Source organism: Anabas testudineus, chromosome 14 (assembly GCF_900324465.2).
Source record: "Anabas testudineus chromosome 14, fAnaTes1.2, whole genome shotgun sequence".
Classification (NCBI taxonomy): domain Eukaryota; kingdom Metazoa; phylum Chordata; class Actinopteri; order Anabantiformes; family Anabantidae; genus Anabas; species Anabas testudineus.
In genome coordinates this window covers 14,422,749-14,437,717 of record NC_046623.1, presented here as the reverse complement: position 1 = coordinate 14,437,717, position 14,969 = coordinate 14,422,749, and the positions used below count along the sequence as shown (strand labels likewise).

The following is a 14,969-nucleotide window of genomic DNA, read 5'->3' as shown; positions in this document are numbered from 1 at the left end:
CATGAAAGCTACCATCAGGTTGAGTGTCAGAGGCAAGAGGTGTTTGCCCTACTATCTGTGTGAAAGCCGTGTTTTTGACATGAATTGAATGAGAGCAGAGTTGAGATTGATTACAGTTACGTTTAGCTTTGTTAAAAGCGATCAGATGTGATGTTATGCTGCAGAATTGACTCATAACTCATGGCAACTGGACTTCCTTCTTCTTAGGTCGAAGTGTTTCACTACTCATCCAAGTAGCTTCATCAGTCTGAGGAAAGTTGTTTGGAAATAACAGATTTATCCTCCAGAATAGTTTCATTTAACACCTGTCATCAATAGATGAGCAAAATATTACAAATAAAGAATAATAATAAAATTAAAACCTTTGCTGTCTGTGGAAACTAAGTGTAACTGAAAAAGTGTAAAGACTCACAGAAACAGTACTGAACAATCACTATTTCCCTCAGGTTTGTAACTGTTGTTATTAATATTCTTAATATTCACACCTGAGATTAATTCTGAAGTTCAAACTGTACAATGTTTATTTGTTAAAGATGAAGTAATTAACTAAATTTCTCTGGTGATGCTTCACAACTTGGGCTCATTAGAAGCATTTAGTTGGTGGTGTGTCTAATGATAAATGCCTCCTCAGGGAACACTTTGCAAGAAAATCTAATTATTCTCAAAATGTTCAAAATGTGTGGTAAGTCTCTGAAATAGTGTCTCATCAATGTGTGGCAAAGTAAATTTACATGTAAATAAACAACAAAATTACAACATATTTAATAATTTAACTTGATTCCTGTAAGTTTCATGTGACCAAAAAGCCCAAAACAATAAAATAATAAAATGTGCAAATCAGTAATTTATCCTCAGAAATCAAAACTGCTCTTTTGTCTGTCAGTGTTTGACTTTAAATAAATCATGGCTGTAGATAGACACTTTAAGATGTAATTAAACTCAATCATTACAGTGAGATAAAGATTATAGACACAGCTGGAAATGCAACTAGACTGAGACTAAGTAAATTAAATTTGATAAAGCTGTAGTCATGAGGGAACACGATACCATTCAATTCATTCATTACAGAGAGATAAAGACTCAACACAAACTTAAGAGGTTCACAGATCATAACACAATTTCCTAATAGTGCAATGCAGTTATTGTGAGTACTGTAAATTTTTAAATTGAATCAGTTAGTTAGACTTAACTTATTTAATATTTGCCTAATACTTCTACCAAGGATTAAACTGCACACATTTGTTGTCACAAACTAAAAAGTAAAATCTAAATGGTTGTTTTAGATGAATAATAAGTTTAATCAAAATAAACTACTTTTCTCTGTGGATCAAATTAAAGTAATTAAAAGGTCTTGACTTTCTCAGTATTAGTAGGAAGGTTTATCTCTGGAGATCAATGACAAAAGTATATCTCCCACTATTTAATAGTCAGACATGCAGCCATTTTCATGCTGCTTTTGGAGTCAGCAAGGTCTGATCAGATAATCATGTAAGCTTAATTTACTTACTTTAGCAGATTTACACATTTCGTAATATTATAAAATGGTGTGAATGTGGTCATTGTAATAGCATAAATGCAGCACGTATTCAGTCTTTAGAGGTCTATGTGTCAAATATGATATGATTTAATGTTTACCGGACTTGAGAAATTGCAACAAGCAGCCTGTGGAGTCCAACTATGTCTTTCGTCAAGTCTGCTGTGAACGACTCTGTCATCATTCATCCTCCGGGTTTTTATATCATCGGATTTCAGACATTTCCATTGATCAGTGTCTATTTCATATTTTTAACATTTGTCTATGTGGTTACAGTAGTCTCAAATACTGTGTTGATTTACATAATTGCATCTAATCGTTCTTTACACACTCCAAAGTTTCTGGCTGTGGTCAATCTTGCAGTAATTGACTTAATACTAAACACATCTACAATTCCCAGCATGATAAAAATATTTCTCTTGAAAGACAACTTTATTCCTTTTAATTTATGTTTGGTACAAATGTATGTTTTCTTTGCTGTTACAACCTTGGAGTCACATGCACTTGCTATACTTGCCTATGACAGGTTGATTGCTATATGTTTTCCCCTGCGTCAGAACTCAATTAACACTCTCCGGAGCATGTCCTGTATCGTCAGCCTGATCTGGGGTTTTTCTCTGGGAATCAGTGCCTTTGCAATAGGTATAATGACTCAACTGTCTTTTTGCAGTTCTCTAAGTGTGTTCAGTTATTTCTGTGACTATGCACCTGTATTTAGACTCGCCTGTAATGATTACACACTGCAGTGGTCTGTGGGCTCCTGGCTCACTGTTCTGCTTCTTGGAGGACCTTTTATCTTTATTTTTCTGTCATATGTCAGCATCCTGGTGACTGTGTTCAGGATGAAATCTTTAGATAGTCGAGTGAAAACTTTAGCAACTTGTGTTGAGCATCTGATCATTGTTGCTGTATATTACATTCCTCTTATCGCAATTTTTACTACTGAGTTTTATCTGCGGCTCATTGACCCAGACCAGCGGGTGCTCAGTCTGTCTCTGGCTTCTTGCATACCACCCTGTGTCAATCCTATTGTGTATTCTTTGAAAACCAAAGAGATAAAAACCAGAGCTTTGGCCCTGGTTAGAAAAAACAAAATTGACATTGACCAACATAGGAGAGCATTTTTGACTATGCATGTTTGTTTAGAGCGTAAAGCAGCAAAAGTATTTTAGCCTCTACTTTTTAAATAAACTAATAAATCTAAATGTTTGATTTTAAAGTAATATGATGCTACAGTGGAAAGGAGTTAAAACAATACCTTAGGAAATTAAGGTATTGTTTAATTGTTTATGTTGTTGTTATCATGTTTAGTTTATATTGAAACAAAACTTAAATTTACAGAGATAAATACAAGGTACCTTGTTACAGGGTAAAAATGCATTATATACTGTACTTTAACCTGTTCACAAGGAAGGACATAGGTAAGAAAATTGTATTGTGATGAGAGCCTGACACCTAGTGTGTTCATGTTTACAGTGCAACCTACCATCTACTATTAGTGATTTTAATGCATGCACTGCTGTACATGGTCTACTACTCTGCACATGTACTACTCCACTGTGTAGTGCACTAGACAGGGATATACACTTGGCTTCACTAATGAATTTAGAATAAATGACAGTTTCACTTGTTATGAAAAAAAAAACTTTTTTACAACATTCCTGTAGCTGCTGAGCCTAAAACTAAAGCCACTGAAGGGCTGCTAGAGTAAAAAGTCAAATAAATTACGGCTTCATCCATCTGGCAGCACCTTGAACCCAATTACAGAAGACAATAGTGAAAAACACCAACTAAATGTTCATAAAACCCCCAAATTATTCTTAAAATTCTAATAGTTTATGGAACCACATATATATCACATAACACCTAGGATCTAAATGTTAAAATGTTTTGTTTGATCTGTATTGTATTAAAAGGGGTATAATATGGACACATTAATTTATTTCCAAAATGCCAAATCCTGTATGTTGACATATGAATAGAATAAACATAACAAGATTAAACATGAGCACTGAGGCATGAGAGCAGACATACACCAGCATTATTGTTTAGTGTGTGTGTGTCTTTGACACCTGAGAGCAAAGACACCACATCAGTCAGGACCTTCTTTGAACTTTAAACTTTAACAAGAAGGGTCCAAATTAATCAATAACCCAAAATTCAAACCTGCCTTTTCACAGTTTTTACAATGGAAAAAATAAACCAGTCAAGGTTATAGCAGTGGCAATTTCAAAATAACAGTACATTTTTGGTATTTGTATTCTTTCCAGTTCTGTAAATGTATGATGAACTTATAATATTACATGTACATATCATCTTTTAGGGTATGTGAGTTAATCAGGCTCACTAAATGATCATTAAAAACATTAATTAGTTGTTTGTTTTGGAAGAATAATAGTTTAATCACAATAAGATTCAACCCTGCTCTCTATGGATCAAATTAAACTCATTAAAACATATCAGTATCAGTAGGAAGGATGATCTCTTGAGATGAATGCGGAAAGTATATCTTAGTTTATATCAGTGATGTTACTTTAGGAGTCAGCACGTTTCAATGGTGATCATGTCAAATGTGTATGTTTGAAATTAGTGAGGATTTGATTTAAATCTAATCTAATCGCCTTTGTCTTCGATGGTATAGGACTAATGGTGCTTTTGGAGTCAGCAAAGTTTATCCAGCTAATCATGCAAGATTAATTTATTGCCTTTATGTTTACTGAACTTAATGACAATGTCTTATACACTGGTTTAGTGTAAACATCATATTGGTATAAATACTATCCATATGCAGCCTTGATGTGCATAATATAATATGACTTTCTTCTTGGTCAGACTTCAGAAATTTTACACAGGTGCTGTCCTCCAGCAAGCAGCCTGTGGGGTCCAATTATGTCTTTAATGAGGTCTGTTCCGAACAACTCTGTCATCATTCATCCTCCAGGATTTTATATTGTTGCATTTCAGACATTTTCCTTCATCAGTGTCTATTTTATATTTCTAGCATTTATCTATGTGGTTACACTGCTGTTTAATAGTTTGTTAATTTATATAATTACATCTAATCATTCTTTACACACTCCAAAGTTTCTGGCTGTGGCAAATCTTGCAGTAATAGACGTAATACTAAGCACATCTATTATTCCAGGTATGATAAAAATATTCCTCTTTAAAGACAACTTTGTTCCTTTCAACTTGTGTTTGGTACAAATGTATTTTTACTATTCTTTTGGCACTTTGGAGTCATTTGCACTTGCTATCCTTGCCTATGACAGGTTGATTGCTATATGTTTTCCGATGCGTCAGAACTCAATCAACACTCTCCGGAGCATGTCTTGTATTGTCGGCTTTACTTCAAGTTTTGCTCTTGGAATCAACGCGTTTGCAATAGGGATAATGACTCAACTGTCTTTTTGCAGTTCTCTCAATGTGTTCAGTTATTTCTGTGACTATGCACCTGTATTTAGACTCGCCTGTAATGATAACACACTGCACTGGTTTGTGGCCTCTTCACTTAGTGTCCTGATTCTTGGAGGACCCTTAATTTTTATTTTTCTGTCTTATGTCAGCATCCTGGTGACTGTGTTCAGGATGAAATCTTTAGACGGTCGAGTGAAAGCTTTGGCTACTTGTGTTGAGCATCTGATTCTTGTTGCTGTATATTACATTCCTCTTTTTACTATTTTTACTGTTGAATTTTATCTGTGGCACATTGACCCAGAACAGTGGGTGCTCAGTCTGTCTCTGGCCTCTTGCATGCCACCCTGTGTCAATCCTATTGTGTATTCTTTGAAAACCAAAGAGATCAAAACCAGAGCCCTGGCAATGGTTAGAAAAAAATTGTAATTAGCTTCAATCAACATAAAATAACATGTTGAAATGTTTTCACCCTGAATGTCTGTTTAGAGTGTAAAGTAGAAAATGAATTCTGAGATTTAGTGTTTAGTAAATAATTAAACCACCACTACAACTATAACAAACTATAATGATAATAAAAAATATTAAACTTTACTTTTTTTTAACTTATAAAGTAAGATTTTAGCTAGTCAAACTACTCATGCTACATGCATGCACGATGAACATAAAAAAAACTGTGTGTGTAAGCCAGAGTCAGGTGCAGACTAACGGCCACCTTTTAATAATACATATAATAATAAAATCAGCTGATGAGCCAGCGGTCTAACTCATCTGTGTTTGAATTACAATGAGGTCATGTTTTTATTTTTTATTTTATATTATTATATTATTGAGAAATAAATAAATAAAATGTAAATGAGCCATGAGAAGTGTATCTTTTTTATATTGAATTATATATTTAACAAAAAGCAGTAGCTGCAAGCTCCTGATGTAGCTGTGAATACAAATAGAAACACAGAATACATTGAGTCACAAAAAGATATTCTGTTGTCAGTGATTACAAGTACAAACCACTAGATGGTGCAAGGCTCCACGACTGGATATTCTTCCATGTTTCACATTTACTTTCAGTGTTTTTGATCAAGACTGTTGACATCATGGAAACTTCTCAGTCATTAGTTTACCAAGTTAAATTTCACCTAAACTAAGTGAGATAAAAGTATAATAAATTATGGTATAAAAGCATAGTATCACTGTACCCTCACACTGTCCTGATAGAAGAAAGTTGTATTTTTGTCTCTACAGGCTAATATTTGGAGAGAAACAGAAAGCAGAATAGATAAAAAAGTGAAAGCTCTGAAACAAAAACACTGATCGTAAAGTGTAAATTCAGTAAAACTAAATATGCCACAACAGGAGGGCAGAATAAAAAAGAAACAGGTTCAGTAGAGTTTTATATTCTAAAACTGCTATATATTCATTATTGTGAATATATGGTGAAATACTTTAAAAAGCAATAATCTAGTTATTGTTTGTGCTGGCATTAGCTGAAAGGGATTATGTGGTCATTTTGTGTTATCGATTTAATACAGTGTTGATAATAATTGCAATATTATGCGTTTGACAGTGCTAAAATATAGACATTTTTGTATCTTGATGGTATGGTTTGCGTCACAGTAGAGTTCATGATCCTGGCATTAGGATGAATGTAGGAGGTCATCACAGCTATATTGGTGCCCACAAGTGGTGGAAAAAAAACAGCTAGTGCAAGTTTTCAATGCTTTGAGTCGCTCCACCCTCGATGCAATCCTGCTTAGTGTTATTTAGAATTTATGTCAATAATGTATTGATGAAATCTCGTCATTAAATATGTTATGGCTTAAGCACAAGATATTTGTCATAGCTGAAGTGTCGACCTCTGGATATTTTGTCTCTTATTATTTAAAATTCATAAAGTTTAACCCACCTAAGTGGCTCCAAATCCACTCTGGGTTCCTTCTGGTGCAGGAGGCACTAAATATCTGCACAATTGAGTCACATCATGAGTTATCATGAAGCTTGTATGAACCTCTGATTTCAACATTCCCCTTTGATTGTCAGCGTGATTTTGAATACTTCTGCAATTTTTATAGTAATTAAATAATATATTTACTTTACTTTTATTCTAAATGTAATCAGGAATTTAATATTTTACTTTGATGTCTGACCCTTTGTGCTGGTGCCTGTCTTGGCCAGAACACTCTTGCAAAAGAGATTCTTAATTTCAAGGAGGGTTTCCTGATAAAATGAATTTTACATAAAACGTGCAGTATTATTATAATATGTCTACTTTAAATTATTGAAAAAACAGTTTTTCAGCAAGTATTTGCATTTTGCATACTAGTCTGAATATGAAGTTGGTGTTTTTGTGCCATCGCTGCCATTGAAAATATAATAAATTGCAGCTTCCAAGAATATGTATTTATTTTTAATATATACATTTTTATGATGAAGAATTTTGAAATAGTTGCAAAACTGTTCCCAACATGTGCATAATTTAAACATATTCACAAAAGGGCACAATACCATCTACTGCAAAAACAGAATACACACATTTATATTATAACTGTTATCATTTGTTTTAATACAACCGTGATAATGAACCCAACTTTTTGCCAAAAATGAAATGCTTAAATCTATTGTTTTTGTAAAGTTTTCTAATAGAGATCAGCACTTCTTCTGTCTTTAAAGAGTAAATTATAGGATTGAGCAGAGCTGGTATGGTGTGTGTCAAAGTAGAGTTGATGATCCTGGCATTAGGATGGATGTAGGAGGTCAGTACAGCAATGTTGGTGCCCAGGAGTGGTAGGAAGAAAACAGCCACAAGAATCAAGTGAGAAGTACAAGTTTTCAATGCTTTGAGTCGTTCGACTCCTGATGCAATCCTGCTCAGTGATATGGCAATGCAAACATATGTCAATGCTATCAATATCAAAGGAATACAAATGACCATTGTTACGACAACATAGACCATTATGTTATTTAAAGATGTGTCATTACAAGCCAGACGAAATATTGGTCCATGGTCACAGAAAAAGCTTTGTATCACTAAAGATCCACAGAAGGAGAGGCGATCAAGTAGCCCAGCAGCAAGGGCAAAGATACCCAATAAAACAACCCACGTCACTAGCAGCATTGCAGCTATAGCTGGTTTTGTCACAATACTGTGGTACCTCAAAGGGAAACAAATGGCTATAAATCTGTCATAAGACATAGTGACAAGTGTCCATGACTGCACACCTCCAAAAAACCAAACAAAGAACATATAACTTAAACAAGCTTCATAGACAATGTATCTCCTGTCAAACAAAAAGGTGTCTAAGACTTTGGGGATGAGAGCAGTGCTCCCACACAAATCTGTCAAAGCCAGACTGAAAACAATCATGTATTTAGGAGTATGAAGAGTCTTGACCAGGTAAATCACTGAGAGAACAAAACCATTCCCAAGAACTGTCATTATATAAACAAAACACAGAAAGACATAGTAATATTTGACATGAGGGATGTTGGAAAACCCATTAATATAAAACGCTGCAGGGCGAACAAATGTGCTGTTTAAAATGGTAGCAACTTTCCCTTCTGGGCTCATGACAACACAGTCGACTGGTCAGCTCTGCAATGGTTGTAACCAGACTTACCTCAGACAATATGTATTTAGTGTCCTAAAGTGAGTTGTACTGTCAGAGTCATTTATACCATAGCTGTCCCTTTCCTCCTGGGACAGCAGCAGTACAAGTGGCTGAGCCACATTGCAATGAATTAGACAGTAATGGTTTATGTCATCGATGTGCTAACGCATTCTACTCAGGTAACTATTCTCAACAGGATATTAAATTACTCCATTGAACAGTGTACAACCACTGAAAAATAATTACAAATGCCAAACATTATAATGCATAATTTATTATTAAAAATATCAGGTGTAACAAAGCAGGTGTTTATAGATTAGATCTTGCTGTTTTTAGTTTTAGTGCATATATTCTGTATTTAAATTTCATCTAAGAGCATTGATCTATTTCATTTGCATATATTGCCGATAAATCAGATGTTTAGAGATTTCATGCATGTTTTGATATTTTATTATGCAAATCCACAATGTTTTAATTAAATTAACTTGTAGTGTAATTAATGAGAAAACTGGTAACAGCTGTGAGAACATGGAGAGTGTAAGTGTCGTCCATTAGCATGACTGTAAAAAAGGAGAGTATGGAGACTCCAATTTACTACTGTATATACCATACCATACTATACATACATACAACATCTGGGCATGCTTCTAATGGGTCAGTGTATGGTATCCTTCAGGATCTCCTCCCAGATCTGGATCAGGACTTCAGTGAGCTCCTAGTTGGTGTTGTCATATGCACCAATGCATAATGTCTCTTAAGTGCTCAAATATTGTACATTTAGGCCTGAATATTGTTAGGGCCTGTTAGTGGCATACATGCCTTTGTCGTCCAGGAACTGCTTATGCAGACTTGCATTAGGGTAAGGTCTGACAACCACTCAATGATTTAATCCCATCCCTCAGGGTACAGTTGGCTACGACTTGCAGTTCTGTCCAACCTTTTAAGGATAGACATCTTCAGACCTTCACTAACCGACCAAATCGGTGTCTCAACTCTTTCATGCCTGCCACATGTTCTCAGTCTGAATCTATTCTCTGGAGAATCAACTGAGTAGCACAATTTTGGAATGTGAGCTCAGGTCATAGCAGAGGATGTCAGGCACTTACTGTATGTCACCCTCATGGGGTTTGGTCGGAAGCATGCGCACCAATAACCTGCTGAAGGTCACTTTTTTTTTTTCTTTAATTTCTTAAGCTAGCTTTACTACTTGTGGGGGGACTGGCACAAACCTGACTCTGGGTTCTGAATCAGTGCTAATGTCAGAGTTTCGGTGTAATGGACCTGATTAAAATGCCAGAAATAAGCCGACCAACCAACTTAAAGAAAACTAAACAAAAAACCCAGCGGATGCTACTATTAAGCGATACACCAACACAGTGTCAACACAGTTAGGGGAATATGCCAGACAATGCATGAGGCATCAGATATGTGAAACCTTAGTAAAAAAGTCTCTGTATATCTCATTGACATTTTCAGTCTAAAATATTTTAAAAAACAAATACACACTGATTAAGTTGTGCATTTTTTTTTTATTATTTGTGATTATGTTACTACTAACACTACATTAGTTACTGTACTATTTAGCATATATTACTTTGTCAATACAGCAGTTATAATGAGGGCATCTTTTTGAATGAGGTTATGTTTCGAAGCCACTCATTTTTACAAAGTTTCCTAATAGAGTTTAGAACTTCTTCTGTCTTTAAAGAGTATATGATAGGATTTAGCAAAGATGGTATGGTGTGTGCCAAAGTCGAGTTTAATATTCTGGCATTAGGATGGATGTAGGAGGTCAATACAGCTAAGTTGGTTCCAAGAAGTGGTAGAAAGAAAATAGCCACAAGAATCAGATGAGAAGTACAAGTTTTCAATGCTTTGAGTCGTTCTACTCCTGATGCAATCCTGCTCAGTGCTATGGCAATGCAAACATATGTAAAAGCAATCAATACTAGAGGAACACAAATTATTATAATAAAGATTACATACGCCATTATGTAGTTCAAAGATGTGTCATTGCAGGCCAGACGATACAGTGGTCCATGGTCACAGTAAAAGCTTTGTATCACCAAAGATCCACAAAAGGAGAGGCGATCAATAAGCCCAGTCATGCATGCTACTACACTCAATGAAAGAACCCACACAAACAGCAGCATTGCAGCAATGGCTGTTTTAGTTACAATTCTATGGTATCTCAAAGGGAAACAAATTGCAATAAACCTGTCATAAGCCATAGTGACAAGTGTCCATGACTGCACAAATGCAAAGAACCAAACAAAGAACATATAACTCAAACAAGCTTCATAGACAATGTATCTCCTGTCAAACAAAAAGGTGTCTAAGACTTTGGGAATGAGAGCTGTGCTCCCACACAAATCTGTCAAAGCCAGGTTAAACACAATCATGTATTTAGCAGTGCGAAGAGTCTTGACCAGGTAAATTATTGAGAGAAGAAGTCCATTCCCAAGAACAGTCATGATATAGATGAAGCACAAGAAAACATAGTAATACTTAGCATGTGGGATGTTAGAAAGACCATTAAGAAAGAAAGATGCAGGGCGAACAAATGTGGCATTCAACATGTTTGCAGTTTTCTCTTCTTGGCCCATTGCAAATGTCTGTTTCTCTATTTGTAAAAAGATAAAGTAACACAGTATATAATAAGGATTACACACTTGCTATTGTAGCTAAACTGACATCAGGCAATATCACGTCTGTCGGATGCAGTTCCCTGAAGTGAGTCTTGCTGTGAGAGTCCTGTCATATATATTATATCCATTTCTTATGTCATATTGTTCTGATGGAGTGGCTGACGCAATCAACTCCGTCACTATTCCTTAATGACACAGTGTATAAACAAAACAAAACTAAAACAAATACAAAGAAAATATTCAGAAACATAATAAGTCATTGATAAAATTAGGTATTTTAATTGTGCTGCTGTACTAGAGACTTTTAAAAGACACATTTTAAAATAATAAAAAAAATTTTTGGACAAAAAACAGTAAGGATTTTGTTGGGGTTTTCAATAGTAGAGATGAGGAACATACATACATACTTACATATGGGGAGGTGAATCTTGACAACTTATCCTTTAGCACTTTAAGACATTAATTATAGACTGTTTTTGTGTGCTACATTTTACTTTTAGTTTTCCAGCTACTGATCAAGTTTATTTACATTATAGTCACCAGTCATCATTTTGCATAAAGTATGCAGACACAATTTTACACAGAAAAATACAGGTACTTTTCCCTGCAATCAATTTTTTCTTCCATATGATAAGGACAGGAACAGGAAGTCATTCCTGACGGCAGTCATCCTTCTATTTAATGACTCTTTTCTGAGAGCTCTGCTATAAAAGTATGATTATATGTAGTATGACAGACTTTATTTCTTGATGTTGCACATTTCTTATTCCTTTTTTTGTATATTTCTGTGGACTTATTCAGATTCGACTGCCCGGAGAAGTGCAGTATCATTCAGTATCATTCAGATTTGTATCATGTGATTTATATTATTGCATACTGTTTTCTGTGCATTGTGTTTTATCTATCTAAAGTGTGACAGATCAGTCACACTAAAATGACATTTCATTTCACTGTAATAAATCTGTCCAATTTCCAATTATTAAAGCAATGCGTGTTGTGTTTCGAGGAAGACTCAGCCATCTCCACTCTCACCTTGTGAACTACCACTCTTTGGCTGTTACAGGCTGCTAAGATCAGTGACTGCAGGGCAACATCACTATGCCTAATCACGCCTGATTCAAAGTAGAGACTATAGATGTTGGTGGGTTGCCTTAATGGCAAAAGCTCATTCTCTGAAACCACTTTTAAAATAAATGTGGGCATAAAGAATAGCAAAACTTTTAAATAGAATTTAAATATATTTTGAATGATTTATTTTTTATTGCTTAAGGAAACAAATGATCAGCTTGTCTACTCATCCTTGAGCGGTTCCATGATATCAGGGTATATTATGTTGATATAAAAAGCTGTTGGAGTGGTTAATGTAAACAAATATTTAATGTGTATCTAATTATTTATTGTATTTGTAGCCTCAACTATTACATGTATTTGTTAATGTTTAAATACATTTTGAATTATGAATTTATATTGTTTTTGTTAAGGGCAATTTCAATGATTTGGAAACACATTAATAACATAATGATAGTGTATAATATTTTATCTGTTAAACTTTTTAGTGTTGTGTTGTTCTTTTTTGTATTGTTAACTAATAGCTGCAGACAATGGTGTCTTTTTTCCCCTAAAACTTAGTAGTAAACATAGTAAACATACAGTAATTGTAGTCTAAATTGTATTTTTGAAGGTTGATCCATTAATGGCTGCTACAACACAGTTGATGATAAGATGCCCTATGACACAATTTGAAAGTAATACTTGAGTACTAACTACTTTATTGTAAATTATGTAAAACACATTTTTGCATTATTAACACATTTTATTGTGTCCGTACATGAATCACAACAAGGTCCTCTTTTTGCAAAATGTGATGTTTCTAAACCTTTTGTTTTTGCTGAGTTTCCTAATTGACTTCAATATTTCTTCTGTTTTTAAAGAGTAAATAATCGGATTGAGCAAAGCTGGTATGGTGTGTGTCATAGTAGAGTTGAAGATCCTGGCATTAGGGTGGATGTAGGAGGTCAGTGCAGCTATGTTGGTGCCCACAAGTGGTAGGAAGAAAATAGCCACAAGAATCAAGTGAGAAGTACAAGTTTTCAATGCTTTGAGTCGTTCGACTCCTGATGCAATCCTGCTGAGTGATATGGCAATGCAAACATATGTCACTGCTATCAATACTAGAGGAATGATCATGATTACAATTAAGACAAGAATTGCAATTACGTAATTTATAGATGTGTCATTACAGGCCAGACGATATAAAGGTCCATGGTCACAGAAAAAGCTTGTTATAACCAAAGATCCACAGAAGGAGAGGCGATCGATTAGCCCAGCAGCAGCTGCTAAGAGACTCAATGAAAAAACCCACACAACAAGCAGAATGGATGCAACAGCTGATTTAGTTATGATATTATGGTACCTCAAAGGGAAGCAAATTGCAATAAACCTGTCATAAGACATGGTGACAAGTGTCCATGACTGCACAAATGCAAAGATCCAAACAAAGAACATATAACTCAAACAAGCTTCATAGACAATGTATCTCCTGTCAAACAAAAAGGTGTCTAAGACTTTGGGAATGAGAGCAGTGCTCCCACACAAATCTGTCAAAGCCAGGTTAAACACAATCATGTATTTAGGAGTATGAAGAGTCTTGACCAGGTAAATCACTGTGATTAGGAAACTATTCCCAAGAATTGTCATGATATAGATGAAGCACAAGAAAACATAGTAATATTTTTCATGAGGGATGTTGGAAAACCCACTAAGATAAAAAGATGCAGGTCGAAAAAATGTGGCATTGAATATGATAGAAGCTTTGTTTTCTTGGGACATTATGAATATCTGTTTCCCTAAATGTGAAAGAAGAAAACAGCACAGTAAATAATAAAAGATAACATGGCTGAATGATAAGAAATACTAAACTCACCTCAGGACTCATGTGTTCAGTTCCCTAAAGAAAATTGTATTGTGAGAGACCTGTTATTTATATTGTATCTCTTTCATCGTGGGGCAGCAGAAATGCAGGAAGCTGTGTCTCTGTGGGCTTCTTGATCTGTTGATAATGTTCGTTCGCATCATAGTCTAGAAAATATTCACCACACCTAAGGTCTGTAGAGATTATAAAAAACAAATACTTTCCCCCCATTCTCTGCACCAATAAAGCCACACCAAACTGAGCTGAAATGTGACTTAACCAACAATTCATTTGCTACATTCAGTCTTTCTGACAACAAATTTCTGATCCATATTAACATTGAGCACCACATGCTGTTCTTTGATACAGTAGTGGTCTAATTGCAGCAAGACTAACAGTCTTGTCAGTCAAACCCATCGTGTTTGGACCTACGGTAAATGATAATTATCAGCATTATACCATAACATACATATATAACGTATGTGACACTAGGGTCTGATCTTTCTGGTGTTGTGGAAGGTATAACTACATTCCCTAGAGACTGAAGTGATGTGTTCCCGTAAGGTCAGTTGGTCATCAATGATAGCCCCCACATTTCTGTCCGTCTTAGCGGGGACAATCATCCAATGTTGATTTTGATGTTGTGTTGTGTCGAAGGTCTGGCAGGTAAGACTAGAACTTCAGTTTTGGAAATATTAAACTGAAGATGTGTTCCTCCCATCAAAGCAGAGATCTCAGAGATACAGGCAGAAATGTGTGACAAGACAGTAGAGTCATACTTTGGAAAGGACAGGAGGAGCTGTGTGTCTTCTGCAAAGCAGTGATAGGAAAAGCCATGTGAATGGATGATAGAG

At 35.1% G+C, this 14,969-nt stretch overlaps 4 protein-coding genes across 4 annotated transcripts; 1 reads left to right on the top strand and 3 right to left on the bottom strand.

The window, feature by feature from the left end:
- Positions 1 to 1,677: 1,677 nt before the first annotated feature.
- On the top strand, positions 1,678 to 2,706 carry LOC113171159 (olfactory receptor 2AT4-like). Its single transcript, XM_026373545.1, has one exon. It carries the CDS (start codon positions 1,678 to 1,680, stop codon positions 2,704 to 2,706), a length of 1,029 nt encoding a protein of 342 aa, XP_026229330.1.
- Positions 2,707 to 5,131: 2,425 nt separating this feature from the next.
- LOC113171154 (olfactory receptor 1-like) lies at positions 5,132 to 8,516 on the bottom strand. Its single transcript, XM_026373539.1, has 2 exons — positions 7,567 to 8,516; positions 5,132 to 5,249 (listed from the first exon to the last, which is right to left on the bottom strand). Exons 1-2 carry the CDS (start codon positions 8,514 to 8,516, stop codon positions 5,132 to 5,134), a joined length of 1,068 nt encoding a protein of 355 aa, XP_026229324.1.
- A 1,650-nt stretch (positions 8,517 to 10,166) lies between these two features.
- Positions 10,167 to 11,162, bottom strand: LOC113171150 (olfactory receptor 1-like). The gene has a single exon (XM_026373534.1). It carries the CDS (start codon positions 11,160 to 11,162, stop codon positions 10,167 to 10,169), a length of 996 nt encoding a protein of 331 aa, XP_026229319.1.
- A 1,875-nt stretch (positions 11,163 to 13,037) lies between these two features.
- Positions 13,038 to 14,033, bottom strand: LOC113171149 (olfactory receptor 1468-like). Its single transcript, XM_026373533.1, has one exon. The coding sequence runs from the start codon at positions 14,031 to 14,033 to the stop codon at positions 13,038 to 13,040; it is 996 nt and encodes a 331-aa protein (XP_026229318.1).
- Between the last annotated feature and the right edge of the window lie 936 nt (positions 14,034 to 14,969).